This window comes from Rhamphochromis longiceps, linkage group LG23 (genome assembly GCF_057381845.1).
Source record: "Rhamphochromis longiceps isolate RC_006_pf linkage group LG23, R_longiceps_female_GT1.1, whole genome shotgun sequence".
Taxonomy (NCBI): Eukaryota; Metazoa; Chordata; class Actinopteri; order Cichliformes; family Cichlidae; genus Rhamphochromis; species Rhamphochromis longiceps.
Genome location: NC_140578.1, coordinates 300,247 through 318,757, shown reverse-complemented (window position 1 = coordinate 318,757; position 18,511 = coordinate 300,247). Strand labels below are relative to the sequence as shown.

At 43.3% G+C, this 18,511-nt stretch overlaps 1 protein-coding gene across 2 annotated transcripts in view; it reads left to right on the top strand.

The window, feature by feature from the left end:
* The first annotated feature begins 7,448 nt into the window (after positions 1–7,448).
* pex5la (peroxisomal biogenesis factor 5-like a) overlaps positions 7,449–18,511 on the top strand; it is a 112,872-nt gene continuing 101,809 nt past the window's right edge. For both annotated transcript variants that reach the window (XM_085399196.1, XM_085399195.1), the window contains exon 1: positions 7,449–7,881. In XM_085399196.1, coding sequence (XP_085255322.1) covers positions 7,861–7,881 — 21 coding nt within the window. In that variant the 5' untranslated portion in view covers positions 7,449–7,860. The remainder of the gene's footprint in view (positions 7,882–18,511) is intronic.

The window sequence follows — 18,511 nt, the reverse complement described above, 5'->3', positions numbered from 1 at the left end:
GCAGAACAACTGGATGCGGTACATATTTAAACAGGGTACTTGCTTTGTGGACATATCATCTGGGCATTAAAGATTCAGACGCAGTGATAGCCCAACGTTAGAGAAGACTGCAGGGTGAGTAGTTTAGAAATGGGAGCATTATCTAGTCAGCAGGGGCCGACGATGCACGCAAGAGACCCGAGCTGCCGGGACAAGACCGACGGGACGGCGAGTGTAAGATTTACTGTGAAGTTTCCACAATAGTTCTGCAAAAAGAACCCAAACTGTTACTGTTGCAGATTTAGAAGGTTAATGATATTCACGTGGAAAAATATAGAACAGCATATGTGATTATTTGTTGCCTTCAAGTTTCAGTCTTTGTCTCCAGAAAACATCTCAATGCTCTCACACTATAAACAGAATCAAACATCCTCGCAGTCACCACAGCGAAAGCCCTGGGTTGGCATTAACTGCAAAAAATTAGAAAGCAAGCTTTTAAAAGAGCTATAACTTCAGACGGCACTTTTTAATCTGTGCAGTTTGTATTTTTTCCTAACTAGTGCCTTTGTTTACCAGGTCGGATGCTTCTCTGCAACATTAGCCTTGCTTGATTCTTATCTTGTCTATGATTTCTAGCTGCAGTTGGAAATAAGGGTATAATTTACCACAGCACAGAATACAGCTAACACGAGGTATTTAATATTCCAGTACGTCATGGTTATCCAAGACCATTTGCTTAATCAAGAAACAAGATCCTTACTGCCAATAAACCATTAAAAGAGTGAGAGCTTATCTCCTACTCTACTTACAGCTGGATGTTGAAATGACTGGAAGAAGCTTCACCCGTTTATCTTCAGGACACAGTTAGAAGTTTGGACCTTTTAGTTAAAACGTTGACTTTATAAGTTATATTATGTGTCATGGTAAAAATATCACCCGATCCTCTGCAGGGCTTAAAAATGATTAACATACATTCATTCAAACATCAATGAGCTGATGCAGAGTCATAAAGCGTAGGCCCAAATTTTTTCACACACAAAACGAAAACAGAGTTTTATTACTATCATTATTATTATTATCGTAGTAGTACGAGAAACGAGGAAAACGTGCTTAGATCTGCGGATTTTGTGTTATAGTGATATTTGCCGGCTGGCAAAGAGCTTTCTTCTAAATATCAGCTTGTTTGATTACCTTAACTAACTCATTAATAATATTTTAAACAGTGCATTTACCAAAACCTCAGCGTGTTCCTGTCTGCTTAGGAACAGCGGCGCCTCAGAGGGAAACATGCTTGTTGGAGTGTAAACTGGTACAAAGCGTCTGCCGCTCTACATCGTTTGACATCATTTGTTTGCTCCATTAGCTTTGTGTCATTCTCCTCTGCAGCTCCGCGGCTCACTGCTAATGATTTGTCCTCCAAAAAGCAGATTAGGAGTTAGTGTGTTAGTTACATTATGTGTAAAATCAAAAGAAATCACATTTTTGCCTGAGATGACCGGACGATGCAAGTAGTTTTTAGCCGTTGGATTAAGAAGTCCAATATTTAGGTTTGTGATGCAGCAGAAAAAACGATTCTCTGAATTTCTAAAATAACACGTCCAGGAAATAGTGCCGTTTTTCTGGTTGCATTCAGGCCAAACCATCAACACCTCTAATAGACTTGTTTGCAAAACCACACTTTCCGATTGCAGGGTGACACTGTGTGAAGGTCGGGCCTCTCCGAAGCAAACAAAGCTGGATGATGACATCACTGCTGCACAGCAAAAACACACACGCATGACAAAGACTGACAAATAGTCAAGGAAGAGCTGCGATTGCTATTTGATCATGACAGGAGGGGCAGAGCTGTGTTGACTGATAGCATCTGTGGCCTGTTGCTATGTAGCAACTGGTCGCCTGGAAATTATTTCTAGAGTAATGAGTTACCGGCTGACGAGTACTTCAGTGGAGATCCGAATGTGTGATTGGATTTATAGGCAATGAGATGGTACGAACCTCGGATACAGGAGGAACAATGCGGTTTCCGTCCTGGTCGCGGAACACTGGACCAGCTCTTTATCCTCTCCAGGATACTTGAGGGTGCATGGGAGTTTGCCCAACCAGTCTACATGTGTTTTGTGGACTCGGAGAAGGCATTCGACCGTGTCCCTCGGGGTGTCCTGTGGGAGGTGTTGCAGGAATATGGGGTGTCTGGCCCATTGCTACGGGCCATTCAATCCCTATACAACCGTTGCAAGAGCTTGGTTCGCATTGCCGGCAATAAGTCGGACTCGTTCCCGGTGGGTGATGGGCTCCGCCAGGGCTGCCCTTTGTCTCCGGTTCTGTTCATAATTTTTATGGACAGGATTTCTAGGCGCAGCCAAGTGGCGGAGGGCTTTCGCTTTGGTGGCCTCAGAATCTCATCTCTGATTTTTGCAGATGATGTGGTTCTGTTGGCTTCATCGGGTGAAGGCCTCCAGCTCGCACTGGAGCGGTTCGCAGCCGAGTGTGAAGCAGCGGGAATGAGGATCAGCACCTCCAAATCTGAGGCCATGGTTCTCAGCCGGAAAAGGGTGGAGTGCCCACTCCGGGTCGGGGATGAGTTCCTGCCCCAAGTGGAGGAGTTCAAGTATCTCGGGGTCTTGTTCGCGAGTGATGGGAGAAGGGAGCCGGAGATCGACAGACGGATTGGGGCTGCAGCTGCAGTAATGCGGACGCTGCACACTCCGTCGTGGTGAAGAGGGAGCTGAGTGTAAAAGCGAAGCTCTCAATTTACCGGTCGATCTACGTCCCTACCCTCACCTATGGCCACGAGCTGTGGGTAGTGGCCGAAAGAACGAGATCGCGGATACAAGCGGCAGAAATGAGCTTCCTCCGAAGGGTGGCTGGACTCTCCCTTAGAGATAGGGTGAGAAGTTCGGCCATCCGGGAGGGGCTCAGAGTAGAGCAGCTGCTGCTCCACATCGAAAGGAGCCAGCTGAGGTGGTTCGGGCATCTGACAAGGATGCCCCCTGGGCGCCTCCTGGGTGAGGTGTTCCAGGCATGTCCCACCGGGAGGAGGCGCCGGGGCAGACCCAGGACACGTTGGAGAGATTATATCTCTCGGCTGGCCTGGGAACGCCTTGGTATTCCCCCGGATAAGCTGGAGGAGGTGGCTGGGGAGAGGGAGGTCTGGGCCTCTTTGCTTAGGCTGCTGCCCCCGCGACCCGGCCCCGGACAAAGCGGATGAAGATGGATGGATGGATGGAGATGGTACACTGCAGGTACGCCTGACAGCAAGTGTCACTGTTTCCTCTAGCGTGAGAGATAAGTTCCTCCTGTACTGGTAATGAACCAGTTAAATAAAACCTTGGTCAGGCCCGTGTGTCCACAACAGGTTCAGCTGCACTAGTTGCCAGGAGCCTTATCTCAGCTTCGGTGTCACCAACTGTGACGTCAGCGAAACAGCTGTCACCAAACAAGTGATATATGGAGTATAATGGACATTTTAATTTTTAAGCACCACATTTCTCAGGTCAAAAATAGGTCGAGCCCTGCTAATAATGGGATCGTCAAATGTGCCAGCTGCATTTGATCTCGCCATCCATTCGCATTATTTCAGTCACTCCTTAATTTACAGAGATTCTGGAGGTCAATCCAATCCGACATATTTCCGTGAACTTCTGAGACTCAGTTTGGTGTTTATTTTATTAAAAGTCTGCATTGGAGCAGGCTGCGGTTTTATGAGAATAAAATCTATATAACACTTTTGTATAATTGCAAATCACCAAAAGCTCTCATGTTGCCCAGAATTTCATGCTCGGTGTTGAAACTGTGTTTCAATCCCAGTCAAATGCTTATCAAACCGAATCTGTTTAAGTCATTTGTCTCACCATCTGTGGTCCAGGTAAAGACTTAACTATGGTTTGGGGTGAATACATGAATTCAAATGACGCACTTCCAATATCCTTTTATACTTTTAATAGCTTTGTGGGCAATGATGGTCAAAAGCATATCAGAAATAATTATCATTGAGTATTTATGGCCATACGTTAAAGTTACAGCTGAACAAAAAAAAGAGTTTTTACCTGATGATGGTGTTAATTAATACCTGAATCATCAAGCTATATTCTCCACACTAAGTGGATAATTCCAAAAAGCTGTGACCAAAAACCGCCCCGCCGGTGACGCCCAATGAGTTAGAGGATCTGCATGGTGATTCAAATTTAGTCAGAGGGTCCAAAGCGGTTGGTCTGCTTAGAATGAGCCGAGATGTCTGTTGGCAAAAAGCAAAGCAGTGACGTCATGATTATACCAGAAATCAGTCAGTGTTCAAAAGACTTTGTTTGTTTTTGGGGGGTGAGATGCACCATGGTCGAATTCACCTGTGTGAACACTGAAGCATGTATATGTGTCACTGACATGAAACTTGGTTTACGCTTTTATTCCCACTTTCCAACATTCTCAGTCCGTACGTCTCATTAAAAAATCACAGCAGTACTGCTCAGTATTTATTGTAATTCTTCTTTAGCTGTGTTTTGTAGCTGGTAATTATCCAAAGCAGATAAAACAATTCATTTTCAATTTGACTGAAATAAGTGGCCAGCCAAAGAGCAGTAATTCCCTTCTTGTTAACTTTAATAATATTTTCACCATTTCTGTTAATCTAAACATAGATTTAAAGGCCAGCACGTGCACATGTGAGCACCATTATGAAATATATAACAATATGACTCCTCGATAAAACACTACAATCTGTGATCATATATCGATTTTTAAAAATAGGTCTGTGTATGTTTGGTAAACAATAAAGACTCAGGATGTAATAATCGTGCTTTCTTGACTTTAGACTAGATTTTTTTAATGTAGTGAAGCATGAAGAATAAGACAGGACTGATGTGTTGGTGTTGTTGCACAGCAAATTACAGTGAGAGCTTCTGAAAAGCAACAACTTACACCTTTATTAAAGGACAGTGTGTTAATAATTACAGATGTGTTTGGTTTGATGTCCACACAAGCCTCTGCTGCCCTCAAAAGATCCTGGGCCGTTTCACAAAGACAGTTAATTCCAGTTCTTTTGGGTGATGTTCAGATACAGCAGAGCTTCAACAACATTTCCAGGGAAACAGGATGTAATGATTAGACCGTGCTCAGCGCCTCCAATCACGGGAGTTTCCAGGGTTTTTAAAATTTGCTGACATGAAGGGGATCAGGAGAAAGGTGGGAGGGGAGGCAAAAATCAGAACTAAAATTAAACTACAAAGTACACTATTTGCACCTAAAATATAGTGGAAATGTGGCATTACATAGAAATACTTTACGTTCAATACGTGAGTAAATGCACTAACTTGTTACTCTGTTCCTATACATCAGGGGTGTCAAACATAAGGCCCTGGGGCCAGAATTGGCCTGGCAAAGACTCCAACCGGATGGCACTGGAAAACTTTATGTTCATAAGTTTTATAACATTTCCCACTGATAAAGATCTCCCCCATGGCTTCTGATATTACACTGAAATAATTATTTAAACATTCATAGACTAACGCAAAGGACCGTTTCTTTGGCCCATCCCACTTAAGATCAAAGTGGGCTGTACGTGGTCCGTGCTATAAAATCATTTTGACATCCATGCTGTACGTGCTCTCATTCATTGGGTATTGTAAGATTAACAGTACTTTACTTTTTGCCTCCAAATGTGAGGACACATTAGAGCTGTGGCCTTCAGGTTGTTAGTGCTCATGCAGCGGCAACCCCTGAACCAGATGGTGTACACCAGGGGTAAAAAGAGCCATCAGGCTGTAGAGGAGTCTTTTTCACTCGGTCAGCTTGTGGGACTCTGCAGGCAGCTGACCAGCAGGCCAAGCGGGCTGTGGCTTCAATGGTTGTCAAAGCAAAAACTCAGGCGTGGGAGGAGTTCAGCGAGGTCGTAGAGCTACGCTTTGGGTCAGCCTTGAAGAGATTCCAGCAGACTGTCAGACAACTCAGGAGGGGGAAGCAGCTTTCAGCCCACACGATGTACAGTGGGGATATTGTTCTGCTTATCTCAACTGAGAATATAGTCAGGGGGTGGAAGGAATAATTTAAGAATCCCTCTGCCTTTTACATAAATTATCTCTTGACAGGCAGATACACAAAAAGATGGGCATGCTTTACTGCTTTGATATGTGACTCGATTACTTCGCTAAGGTTTCTCAAGCTGCATCTTGAAGCAAAGCATGTCTTTGAGGGCTCTGCTCAGCTATATGTTCAGTGTGAGTGCTTATATCACCAGATGTCCAGATGGTGGTGCACTCCACATCAGTAATCCTTTGCTACACGTCTGCAAAGTAAGGTAAAGTATTGATTAAACTGCTAAAAAAAATATATCCCTGTGTATCAAAACTAAATGTTAGGAATTGTTTTCCAAAATAATCCTTTCATGCATCCCAATAGCTTCGGTGTAAATGTGTGGCTCACTGGATATACGAAGAAGTCTCCTTCACTCTCAGTCTGCACCCAACAAGCTGTGTGACTCCACTGAGGGGGACACAGTACCAGCTGACACTGGCAAAGTGTGTTTACTTTGCAGGAAAGGAAGAATAGAGGAAAATGTTTTGCTATTAGGTGCAGAACACAAAGCGGCCCTGCTCCAGCTGGTCAGAGAAGAGAAAAGGTCAAAAATCCTTCCAGAGTGTCGAGGTGCTATCAGCAAATTGAAAAAGAAATTAACTAAATTTTCACCAGAAGCTGAACTTCTGGATGAAGTGTTGTTGAAATTCTCATAATACATAACTCCCACCCCCACCAAGACATTGTAGACCTACATATGTTTTCATGTAGGTATGAAAACAGGCAAAGTTGCCATTGCCCCGTTAGATCTAATCTGAATCCGTGTTTTTGTTTGTTTGTTTGTTTGTTTGTTTGTTTGTCATTGATACACTAATCTGGAGCTGTTCCGCTCCCAGTGAGCTATTTTAGAATAAAATAAAAGCTTGCTGTGTATTTGATATTCTGTTATTCAGTAGAAAACATCTGCATACATGCGTGTGTACGTGTGAGATTAAAACACGCGCACTGACAGTAATGTGGGCTATACTTTAAACATATAGATCTCCTACGTTGCTAAGAAACCACATGTCTCCATTGTTTTTGATCACTGAATTGTGGCTTCCACTAATTAAAACGAGTGAAAACGGCAACTAATTGGTTCATCGCACGCAGATGTCACGCTCTGTAGACGCTGTTTCCTCTGCGTGTTTTAACCGTGTCATTCAGCTGCTTTCTCAGCGGGAGGCTTATAAAAGCTTATAAAACGTTTTTAAAATCAATTTGCTCATGACAAAATCCTTCTGCTATAAATTCTTCTTCTACGCCTGTGAACTTTTGAAATTTCCTGAACACGATCTTGAGAGCGAGCGAGCGAGAGCTGTGCACGTCATCACTGGGGGAGGCACCAGAGGGCTGGGTTAGAGGGAGTAGTCGGGAAGCAGGAGAGAGGAGCGCGCTATAAGAAGAGAGAGCCCAGCAGGAGCGTCAAAACATTTAAAGCAAGACCGAAAGGAAAACGCCAGCGCGCTCAGAATGAAGACTTGAATCTCGAGAGAATTTTATTTTTGTTTGTTTGTGTTTTTCATGTAAGGACTATTTCAGGAATCTGCAAGTATTAAAAAACCAGGAAAGAAAAGAAAGTGCCGTCCGGCGTCGCTCTCCGTGTGTGTCAGCGCGCTGAGGTATCCTGGATGAGCGCAAAGTGTCAGCTTCAGCACCCGAGGAGAGGACAGCTCCGCTCTGTCTGCTCCTTTTTGGACCTCCAGTCCAAAAACTCTCCTTCGGCTTCTGATGTCCACACTTGGAGTTTGACACTGTGCGCCCCATACAAGCCGGGAAGAAGTGTAAAAGGAAGATCCAGTGACGGAGAGAGCCGCGACCGACTGTGTGCTCAATATGTACCAGGGGCATTTACAGGTAAGGAGGCAGGATGTGCACGTCTCAATTAAGATGGAAAACGAAATGTTGCAGTTGTGATGGAACAAATGAACAAGATTTGGATGCATTTGTAGTTCATGTTAAGAGCTTTTCTGTTTTGTTTTGTTTTTTCATTCCTTGTGGGTTTAGTAATCTCGAGGCACTGCTGTTTCGATGTTGACGCCGTATTTACCTGAGAGACGTCTGCTGATGCGGGCCCTTCAAGTTTTGGGGGGGAAATTTGCTCAAAGAGGCTGTTAATACGTGAATTTAGTCCAGCACTCGAGTCTGCTACAGCCTTCATTAGCTGCGGTAATCACCGGGGAGACGGAGGGAGTGAAGGGCACTGTGGCGCGCCAACTGCAAGTGCAGGTGCGTGCCAAAGGTAAACAGGAGGCAAACCTCGTCTGTTTAACCAGGCAGCCCGTGACATCGCAACAAATCACTCGCGTGACGTCACGCAATTTGACGTCAATTTTCAGTCAGCTCTTAATAAGAGCCTGAAACTCATCTGAGACGTTAAAACGAGGCGAGCTGACGACGATCAGCTTTCTGACTTCAGCAGAGACCGGAGGGTCACAGTGAGCAGCTTCCAACAGCTGCATGTGTGGCGTGCGGTACAATCACACGCTGTCACATAAACAGTAACCCCCTCCTCTGCGGTTAATGTTAGCCTCTGCTTTGCTTTATAAACATGGAGTGAAATTTACACGGCTGCTTGACAAAGATACATTCGTTTCCAGACAGCTGATTATGTAATAAAAGACCAGCAGTCCTGAGTCAGTACTCGGGAGCTTTGAAGACCAACATTTAATATTTCATGATATATTACTCAAGCAGCGGTATTCATTGAAAATGCCAACAGTTCTTGCCTGGATGACCACGGACGTGTTTGTTATGGGAGGGTCAGCGGAAAACCTCAGAAACTGGATGATTTTTTAAAAAGGAGAAAATCACGTGCTTTGAATCAAAGTTTTCTCTGTTACATTCATGTTTCAGTTGTCAGACACTTTCTGTGTTTTTCATCACATGCACGCAAGTCATTACACTCTGTGCCATGTTTAGATCACAGCTGTAACAAAACACTGTGCTTTCTAAGAGATTATACGGAAGTTATTTAGCAGCAGTGAGTAATGGGAATATTTTTGCTTTGACATCCGCTTGTGTAAGGGATACATTTATTTTTCCATCCCTTTCTCCTTGAAGTAAAGTGTTTGCTTCTGGGAGAGCATATGAAATCTGAGCTATCTAAATCGGTAACACTATCAGACTCTTGTCGGAGAGACACTGGAACTGATAGCATGGCTTCTTTGGGCATAAAGGAGGACTGTTTTTCCTCGAAGAGAAGAGGCTAATATGCACATTTGTCAGCGCTTTTTTGCAGAAATTAATCAACGTGGAACACTTTTAGAGTTGTTCGCTCTTCATAACGGTTTAAATTGTATCACACACAGTCAGTAAAACATGAAGTGCACGTCCGTTATGTTTGCATTTTCATTTTTGCATCAAGCATTTCACAGGCCTAATGTGACCTCCAAATTTATGCTGGAGGTGGAAATCACTGGGCGTAATGGGTCGCCGGAATTTCAAGTGAAGCTCACACTGCACACACTTTGTGATGCATTACTGGGATAGGAAATCCGTCAGTCAGAGCTATCAGATTTCCTATCCCAAAGTAGCTACACTTGTAAGTTCTCCTTTATTACACAATTGTCAGTCAGCACGATTTGTCAGCTTATGAATGTTGCAGCTCAGGAGGCAGCTGGCTGGGGAGCGAGATAAGAATGTCCAGTTTCCATCTTACCATTTCTTATTTGATAACCTTCTGCTTTCCCTGCGACCTGGATAAGCGGAGCATGTGCGGGCCAGTGTGCAGTTTAATCCAAGGCTTTCTGTATTTCCATAAACACATTTTGCATAAGTGCAGGGGATATTCACACAATGAAACATTATTGGATGAATCAAATATTTTGGCCTGTGCATGGTCTCATGATTGATGCCAAGTGTTGGTTGGCTGTTGAGGATTGTGGTCTGCAGAGAGCTGCTGGCAGAAATACAATGCTGGACTTGTGTCTGCTATTTTTTTCCAGTTATTCTTTTTCCCCTAAATGAACCCTAAACACATGGGTAATGATAACACCCAGCATCCAGGCAGTTACAAATGTGTGTTTGCGTGTTATGGTATAAAACGTGACATCGAGAAACGTTTTACCTTTAAGAGAAGGGTAAACCAAAGGTGTGTAACAGCTGCTCATCTTTATCAAAAAGCTACAAAACATACTGTTTCTGTTACTTCCCTGCATATTTCACTTGTATACAGTAGTACATTTATTAAAGTTTAAGATTTAGTACACCCATTCTTCATCAAACTACATGAGAACATTTCAATTTGTACACTGCAATCGCTGAATTGGCTTTAGCTGCTTTGGTATTCGTGTTTACAGTATATCTAATTAGTGCGTGTACTGTGTGTATAAAACATACTGGCTTAATGGAAGCGACGCTCCAAGGCCTTTAGATGTTTGCTCTGTTAAGCGCAACATGATTACGTAATTTGATTACCATTTTTCAAGGCCCTCGGGGAGCATCTCAGATGGATGCTTTCGCTGATCAGAAGTAGATCAAGTCTCTTAAGATCACAGTCATTCACATCAATATTGTATTAGACGTGTACTAGATTTACTCATACAGTTTGCTGTCTTGGGTGAAAGTTTCTTAGTTTGCATTTCATTTCCTTGTCTTTTATTTGTCACAGCATGGTGCATATCTTTGTATTTTTGGGTTCTTCTCAGTGCAATCAGCCAAAAGCTTTTCTCAGAGCTATATTCATGTATTCAAATGCAAAGAGTATTTAGAGCATTTAAAAGTAGAATGGGAGGCAGAGCCTTCAGTTTTCAGGCCCCTCTTCTGTGGAACCAGCTTCCAGTTTGGATTCAGGAGACAGACACTATCTCTACTTTCAAGATTAGGCTTCAAACTTTCATTTTTGCTAAAGCATATAGTTAGGGCTGGACCAGGTGACCCTGAATCCTCCCTTAGTTATGCTGCAATAGCTGCTGGGGTTTCCCATGATGCATTGAGTTTTTCCTTTCCAGTCACCATAGACCACAGACCTCTGCACTGAATCACACTTGTTATCAATCTCTGTCTCTCTTCCACAGCATGTCTTTATCCCGTCTTCCTTCTCTCACCCCATCCCTAGCTTTCTTCCTGTTAAAAGGGAGTTTTTCCTTCCCACTGTCGCCAAAGTCCTTGCTCATAGGGGGTCATATGATTGTTGGGTTTATTGTAGGGTCTACCTTACAATATAAAGCACCTTGAGGCGACTGTTGTTGTGATTTGGCGCTTTTTAAATAAAATTTAATTGAGTAAAAATAAATTGTGGTAATCGGATGACCTGTATATCCTATTAAACACAAATATTAGAATATTCAAATATAACTACTCTGAAAATTTAAACAATGCTTAGTGGATAAAACCTTTTGGAGAACTTAAAAATATTAATGAATCAACAGATTCAGAAAAAACAAGGGAGCATACAAGAGCGTCAGGGTATCACAACCCAGCAAGAGAACGTATGCAAGCATGCATGTAACATCCTGAAACACCCTTTCATCGGTCGGAGCTGTGCAATCAATCAGGCTGTACTTCATGTATGTTAAACTCTTAATGTTGTTGTTGTAAGGTTTTTATCAGCGCCTCTCCCACAGCTGTGGCGGTCAGCTTGAGGGACAGCAGAGGACTCCCGGAAGCTTTTTCCACTATTTTAAAGTCTCCTTGATTTAATGAACCATGGTCTTGATTAAGAGCCATTTAATAGGCCTGACTATTTCAGGAGCCAGGATAATGAGTGAAATCAGGTGGCATCCGGCTGGAACAAAAGCTCCACAGACAGTACTGCTCTCCTTGTTGAAAATATGTAGCGGGGCTTGAAACCTGTAGACGTCCTAACTACTGTAACACTTACAAACCGTTACATTATGGATGTTCAGGAGATTAGCAGCCCCTCAAACCCTGAACATTTATTATTCACCATTTATTTTTTCTTAAGAGTCTCAGTGGTTGTTAAAATCATGGTCTCTCTCACTGTCTGATGGTATCAGGGCATTCTAACTTTTCAATATATATGAGACTACTGTCTTATAAGGTGGCGAAGTTGGCCATTCAGGAGAGACACAGAGTAGAGTCGTTCGTAGGGACTGAGATGAGATGTTTTGGCTTCTGGATTTCTACTAGCTAAGGTGTTGATGGTATGTCTGCCTGGAAGGAGAACCCAAGGCAGACTCAGGACATGCTCGGGATTATATCTTTTGTCTGGCATGGGAATGCCTAGGTGTCCCAGATGACTTAGAGAAGGTAGGTGGGGAGAGGGAGGTCCGGGCATGTCTGCTTTAAATGTTTCCCCTGCAACCTGGACTCATAGGAGTGGCAGAAGATGAACGGATAGATGGATGGAGGCACTGGGGTCTGAACTTGCGTTTAAACTTCCCTTATTTTTACTTCCACTTATCAAAACATCAAAACCAACTGCAGTATCTTGTCTATGTACTCCTCGTGTCCCCAGAACATCTCTGATTTTTCAGGGCTTAGAGACAGGTCCTCCAGGGACAGCAGATTTTTGGGTCCTGTTTGTTGCTGGGTAGGGACTTCATGAATCCACTTGTGCTAGTGCAAATGGTTTATTGGATTGGTATATGCAGAAATTGGAGGCTGAGTGGTGTCCTCGAGCTGTTCCTGAGCAGTGTTTGCAGCGTAGTGGGGTGCACTGTCTTTCTTGGGGACACAGCTGCTGTTAGGCCAGTGCCATCGCCACCATGTTTTTTTCTTTGCATGTATTGGGTAAAAAGGTTCATTTAAGTGGTGCTACGGGCCTTACGGACTAATTTACATACATTTAGATAGAAGTACTGCTTTGAAGCATTGTCCTGCTGCATATTCTGTGAAGTCATGCACAGCTGTTCTGTGCCATGAACACTAGTTTAACATTTGTGGTATTTAAAGTATGGCTCGTCTGTGAAGCACTTTGTTGTACCTGTGACTTTTAAATGTGCTATAGAAATAAAATTGAAATTGAAATTGAATTAAAAATATAAAAAATACACATTTTCCAAACCAGAGAATTGCTGACTCGCGCCAAATATGTCTTTATACAGAGAGGAAAAAAATGTCTAATTAACCACAAGATAAACAACCTGAAAGATTTGCCTTCTGCCGCTGCTTTCTAAGGTAGCCTACGTAGCCGACATCCAGCCTTCAGTCACTGGGCTTTTCTACTTCCCCTGTTTGGGTAGTTAAGGCTGAATAGAGACCCTGAGCAGCTTGTGGAGCTTGTAAAGCGGACTAGACGGAGACTAAGAGGGATTCAAGCATTCATCAGCAGCTGTTGCCCTATAAGCAGATTGAGGAAAAAAGGGATTGTTCTTCTTGCCACGGAGAATGGGAATTTTGTCATGGCTGTGTGCAGGCAGGCAGGGAGAGAGGACCCAAAATGCAGGACTCACAAACGCAGGAACTAAAGGGTGAACCTTAAGCAGATTTATTGATGTGCACAAACTGAACAGAACTGAACTGCGAATACAAAACTAAACTAGCAAGCAGGCAGGTCGGCAAACTGAACACACAGGGGAGGTATGAAGGTACGACGCGACAGCGAGCAGGGGAAGACGCTAAATACAAGAGGTGAACAGAGCTAAGAGGAAACAGCTGGGAGACACGGCTGACGCTGATTACACTGACGAGACAGGGCGAGCACAAAGCTGAACGCACAGACATAAGGCACAGACCTACAAAGTAAAACAGGAAGTACACGACAGACAGAGAGATCCAGACGAGACACAGAACTTAACAGACGCAGAAAGCAGATAAAATAACACCGTGGACAGACAGAAGGAAGAGACAGAGACCGGGAGACCAAATAACAAAACCTAAAAACAAGAACTCAGGAAGTGCTACCAAAACTAGGAAGCTGAAATACTAGGACAGAACCAAAACAGACAGTCATACTTTGTAATAAAATCAAAAGGAAAAGTACAAAAGCAAAAACACTGGGTCACTGGCCCAGGACCGTGACAAATTTTGTTATTCACTGTCATCTGTCCTTTCTTTGAACACCCGCCCATTCATGAAACAGAATAATCAAAAAAGGAGGAAAAAAGGACATTAAGTCCAGATGTGGGTGTGAATGATGTGACAAGAGGTTGGGCTGAGGAGAGCGGACGGAGGAGAAAAAGGGTCATGATGCAGTCATGTCACATTGTACTGAATATTCATCTCTTTCCTGTTAAATCCAGGCTCCAGTCTGTCCTTTGGAATCACAGTTTCCTGAATAACCACCTGCTCTCTGACTGGGATGACTTGGAGGATTCATATCTTCCTGGATCTTAGTCATTCATAAGGGCACAATTCATTAGTGCCCAGCTTTAACATAAGGAAGCTGTGGTATATGTGCAGTATGTTTATATCATTCACACCTTAAGAGTACATTTCTATAGACCGTGGCTCAAAATGTGCACTGCTCAGCGTTTTGATGACTCTTTTAAAACCGCTGGACTCGGTTGCTATTATACAGTTTTTTGCAGACAGGAGCTTCTCTACACCAAAGCAGTGCAGCAGCTCACAGAGTAGCAGAGCAATTAGGCTGACTGTCTTAGCTAGTGACACACACAAAATCGCCCTCACCAAATGTTAGCACAACTTTGCAAGCTTTCTCAAACGGGAAGCCTGTAACCGAGAGAGGATGCAATCGACGTAAGGAACCCGGCTTCACGGCTTCACAGCTCTACACCATCATCTCTGTTCGCTGATTTCCTCCGGGTGTCTTTCTGCCTCAAGTCTGTTAACACGGCAGCCCTCCCAACCCCACGCCGAGAGTCCCCTGAGCTACTGTACAGAGCCACATTTTTCCTCCCACAAAAGTAGGACAAGCCTCAGCATCTTTGTCACTGGAAGCGGAGGGGCTGTGCAGAAGAACGGGTAGCCCATCCATCTCTTTCACCCGACCCATTCATAACAGCCATTCTCCAACTGGGAATTAATTTGCTCCAGAAACCAGACATACGAGGGCCTGAGTGCGGAGAGCGCATGTGTTTGGGCCTCCAGGGATATATAGGAGGTGTCATGGATGAGAGCTGTTGGTAAACAAATACGCAGGTTCACTGTGCCAGATGTGAGCATCACCTCCACGGGGCTTCCCGCTGATAAGTTAGTTTGGCCCCTCCTCTGTAAATTCACCAGATAGATTTACTGCATGCATGTATAGCGCTTTATCTACTGCCACTGGTCTAAATATATTAACATATATCATTTTCAAAAGACATTTCTTTCAGCAATTTATTGTCAATAATAATTTTGAAAAATGGCTCTGAGAGTTTACCAGAGACAAAAGTGAAGACTTTAAAACTGATAGTTTCACCTACATGAAGCAGTCAAGAGGTAGAAATGTGTATTTAAGATCTTTAGTAGTGCAAAATGTGCCAGTCTTCAGAAACGTAGTTCTCGTCCAGATTTAGTTCAGCTCGTGTGAACACATGATTAGCTGCTTTTGGTTGCCCAGCCTGTCACTTCAACTCAAGCTAAGGCCCCAACTCTGCATCCTGTTTTTGCTCTGAGTTTATTTCTGCCATTTTGGGGCTTCTTTCGAGATTTTGGTCTGTTCTTCATTAGCCGTGTGTTTTGGTAACAAAAGAAATGACGCTTTCATGCAGTGAGCATTGTCCTAATTGTATCCCAACCACTCGCCTCTTTACTTTGTTTATGTAAATGACAAAAGTGATCCCACCGGTGTAATTTGAGCTCAGATCTTTCAGTCACTTTGGTAATGGATGGACAGGCAAGCTTGAAAGTGCCAACATTAAAGGAAAGATGCGACATGTAAGCGTTAGCGCCGCACGGACATGATTTGACTGGCCAAACTGGTTCTTCTGTGCTTGAAACATTATCACAGCTTAATAAAGTGACGTAACGCCGTTTCTAACAAAATCAGTTTCAAATTCATTTATTTGTTTCCCGAAGCCTAATATCTCCCATTTATGGGATACAAGTAACTTTTTAACGTCTCGTGAGTAGAAACAGACGGCGAGAGAGAGAGAGGGGCCACAGGAAACTGCAAATAGTCGGGTCTATCCGAAGGTTGTTGCTCCATGGGGAACACTTGAAATCCCGCTCTCAAATTCACCGTCCCTGCTGTTTTAATGTGAGAATCTGTTTTTGTGCCCCGAGCAAGAGATACTCATCTTTTGATTTGCTGACTCCCAGCTTCCTGCCTTCTGTATTTGAACCTAGACTAGCAACTTCACCATCAGTGCTCAGCCTTATACAATGGCTCTTCCTCTGTGAACCAGTAATCTTGTCAGATAATTGCAGGAGAACACTCCACATAAACCAAGGTCTGCAAATTATCACATCAATTAGTATGTACCCACAAACACCAATTACATCCCTCTCATGATCACCACTAATGACAATTTGAGCACTCTGTCGCAGCCCTGTACTTACAACCAAGTGCTACCCAGCAGTTTACAGCTGTGAGAAGCAAGCTGTTTGTAGAGACGCCAAAATAATGAAACTCTGAACTAAAGCTGCTCTAATTTCCTTTAATTTTAAGAAGCTTTTGCCACATGAAACACTAATTTGTCAAAGCTCTCCTGTGTAAGGCTGTAGTGAAAAAGGAGCCTTTGATGTTATTTGTAAATGCGGAGTGAAGGATGAAGTGTGGAGGATAATGATACTGTAGCTGAAAAATGTGTCAATTAAACACTTTGTGCAAAGATATGCTGCAGAAATTGTGAGTATGAGATTTGTTTAGGCTTTCTTGATGGATGGATTTACAGCAGCGCCCCTCTACTATTGTTCACTGAGCTACTTCCAGTGGAGTTCACCTACTCTATGAGTTTCTGTGCAAGTCTGTCTGTTGGAAGCAAGCGAGCAAGGAATTGCCTTGCATTTCTATAAATACCTGTGAGACACACAGTTAATGAATTCCCTGGCAGAAGTTCAGAGTTGGGTTACAGAGCAGAGCTTAAAGAGGAGCTGGGTGTACAGCTGGGATGCATGTATGTGCAAGTGTGCGCCAGCTGAGAGGGCTAAAGGCAGGAAAGCATCGCAGCAGAGCAGGACTAACTTCTCACCTGGGGCAGTCCCACATGCCACTCTCCATATGCAAATCATCTCACTCTTGTGCATGTGCAGGTACAAGCTAAGAATATGTGTGTATATTTCTCCAAATGCACATGTGGTACCTGCATGCAGTTGTCTGCATGGATGCATCCATATGCCCTTGAGCATGCATGTTCACACAAGTGTAGATAATGAGGCAAGGCACGTTTGTGTGATTCATATTCCTCCACATGACAGGAGCTGCAGCGTGCCAGAGAGGAGGTCAAAAGACCCCGCTCGCATGGCATCTCCCCACACATGCATGGAATGAACAATGCTGTTTGGCAGCTAAATGGGTGATGCTATATTAATACTATCTACACAAAACTAGAGATGGACCGATCCGATATTACGTATCGGTATCGGTCCGATACTGACCTAAATTACTGGATCGGATATCGGAGAAAAATAAAAAATGTAATCCGATCCATTAAATATCACGAAAGCACCTCACAAAACTTGCAACACGCCGTAACTCGCCTCAGAACGTTAGCACGTCGGAGCAGTATGCATCACGTGATAGAGCGGCTGTGGCATGCGGGACCTGTCGGTGGTCTGGATAGCATTTGGAGCTTCGCTAGCAACCCGGCATTTCATCTCCGATAAAGTTATCCCGAGAGAAGTAAAGCAAGTGTGTAAGTCCATCTCTGAATGTTTGTAAAGCATTCCCACGTTAAGCTTAACAAACGATATATGGAGCGACTGCCTCCTCTTGCTGCTACTTCAATCATGAAACTGATCAATGATCAGCTGATCAGCTTTTCTGTCGCGAGTCCATCTCTCTGGTTTGTTTTTGGCCCACTTTGCACCAGAAAGAGGAAACCAGCGGCTGAACAACAGCAGCACGTTTAAGCTTGATCAGCTGTTGTTAGAATTTATTTAATATTACTTTCTACTCCAGGATCTTTTTCTACGTAGCTGACGCTGGTAACTGTGCAGGGGCGGATCTAGCAAAGTTTAGCCAGGGGGGCCGATAGGGCATGAACAGGGAAAAGGGGGCACAAAGACATACTTTTCTTTCTTATTCTCATTTAAAATGTCTAGCTTTTAATAAATAATTATCTGACACCCAAAGTTTTAATTTGATGTAAAATGAATAGAAGTCAATTACTATATATAGTGACTATTAAGTCTAATATATACCCTAGTAAGCTATAGTACTTTTTCCTTTGGGAGGGTACCATCTGTGCAGTCTGCAATTTTGTTGAAGAAAGATGTTGAATCTATTTAATATTTCTTGAAAAATAATTGATTTCTGTGCATTTTTTTTTCACACTGCATCAAATTAAGGTTGATTACGTCGATTAAGCATCATGAGGTGGAGTGTGAGGGGTGGTTCCCTATTTTTTATTTATTTATTTTTGTTGTTGCTGGGAGTTGGAACTCTATTAGTTAGGTTGCTTAATATATATGCTAAGTACTCTTTAAAATACCAGAATAGGGAGGATGGTGTAGGTTTAAGTTTATTAGATTGATC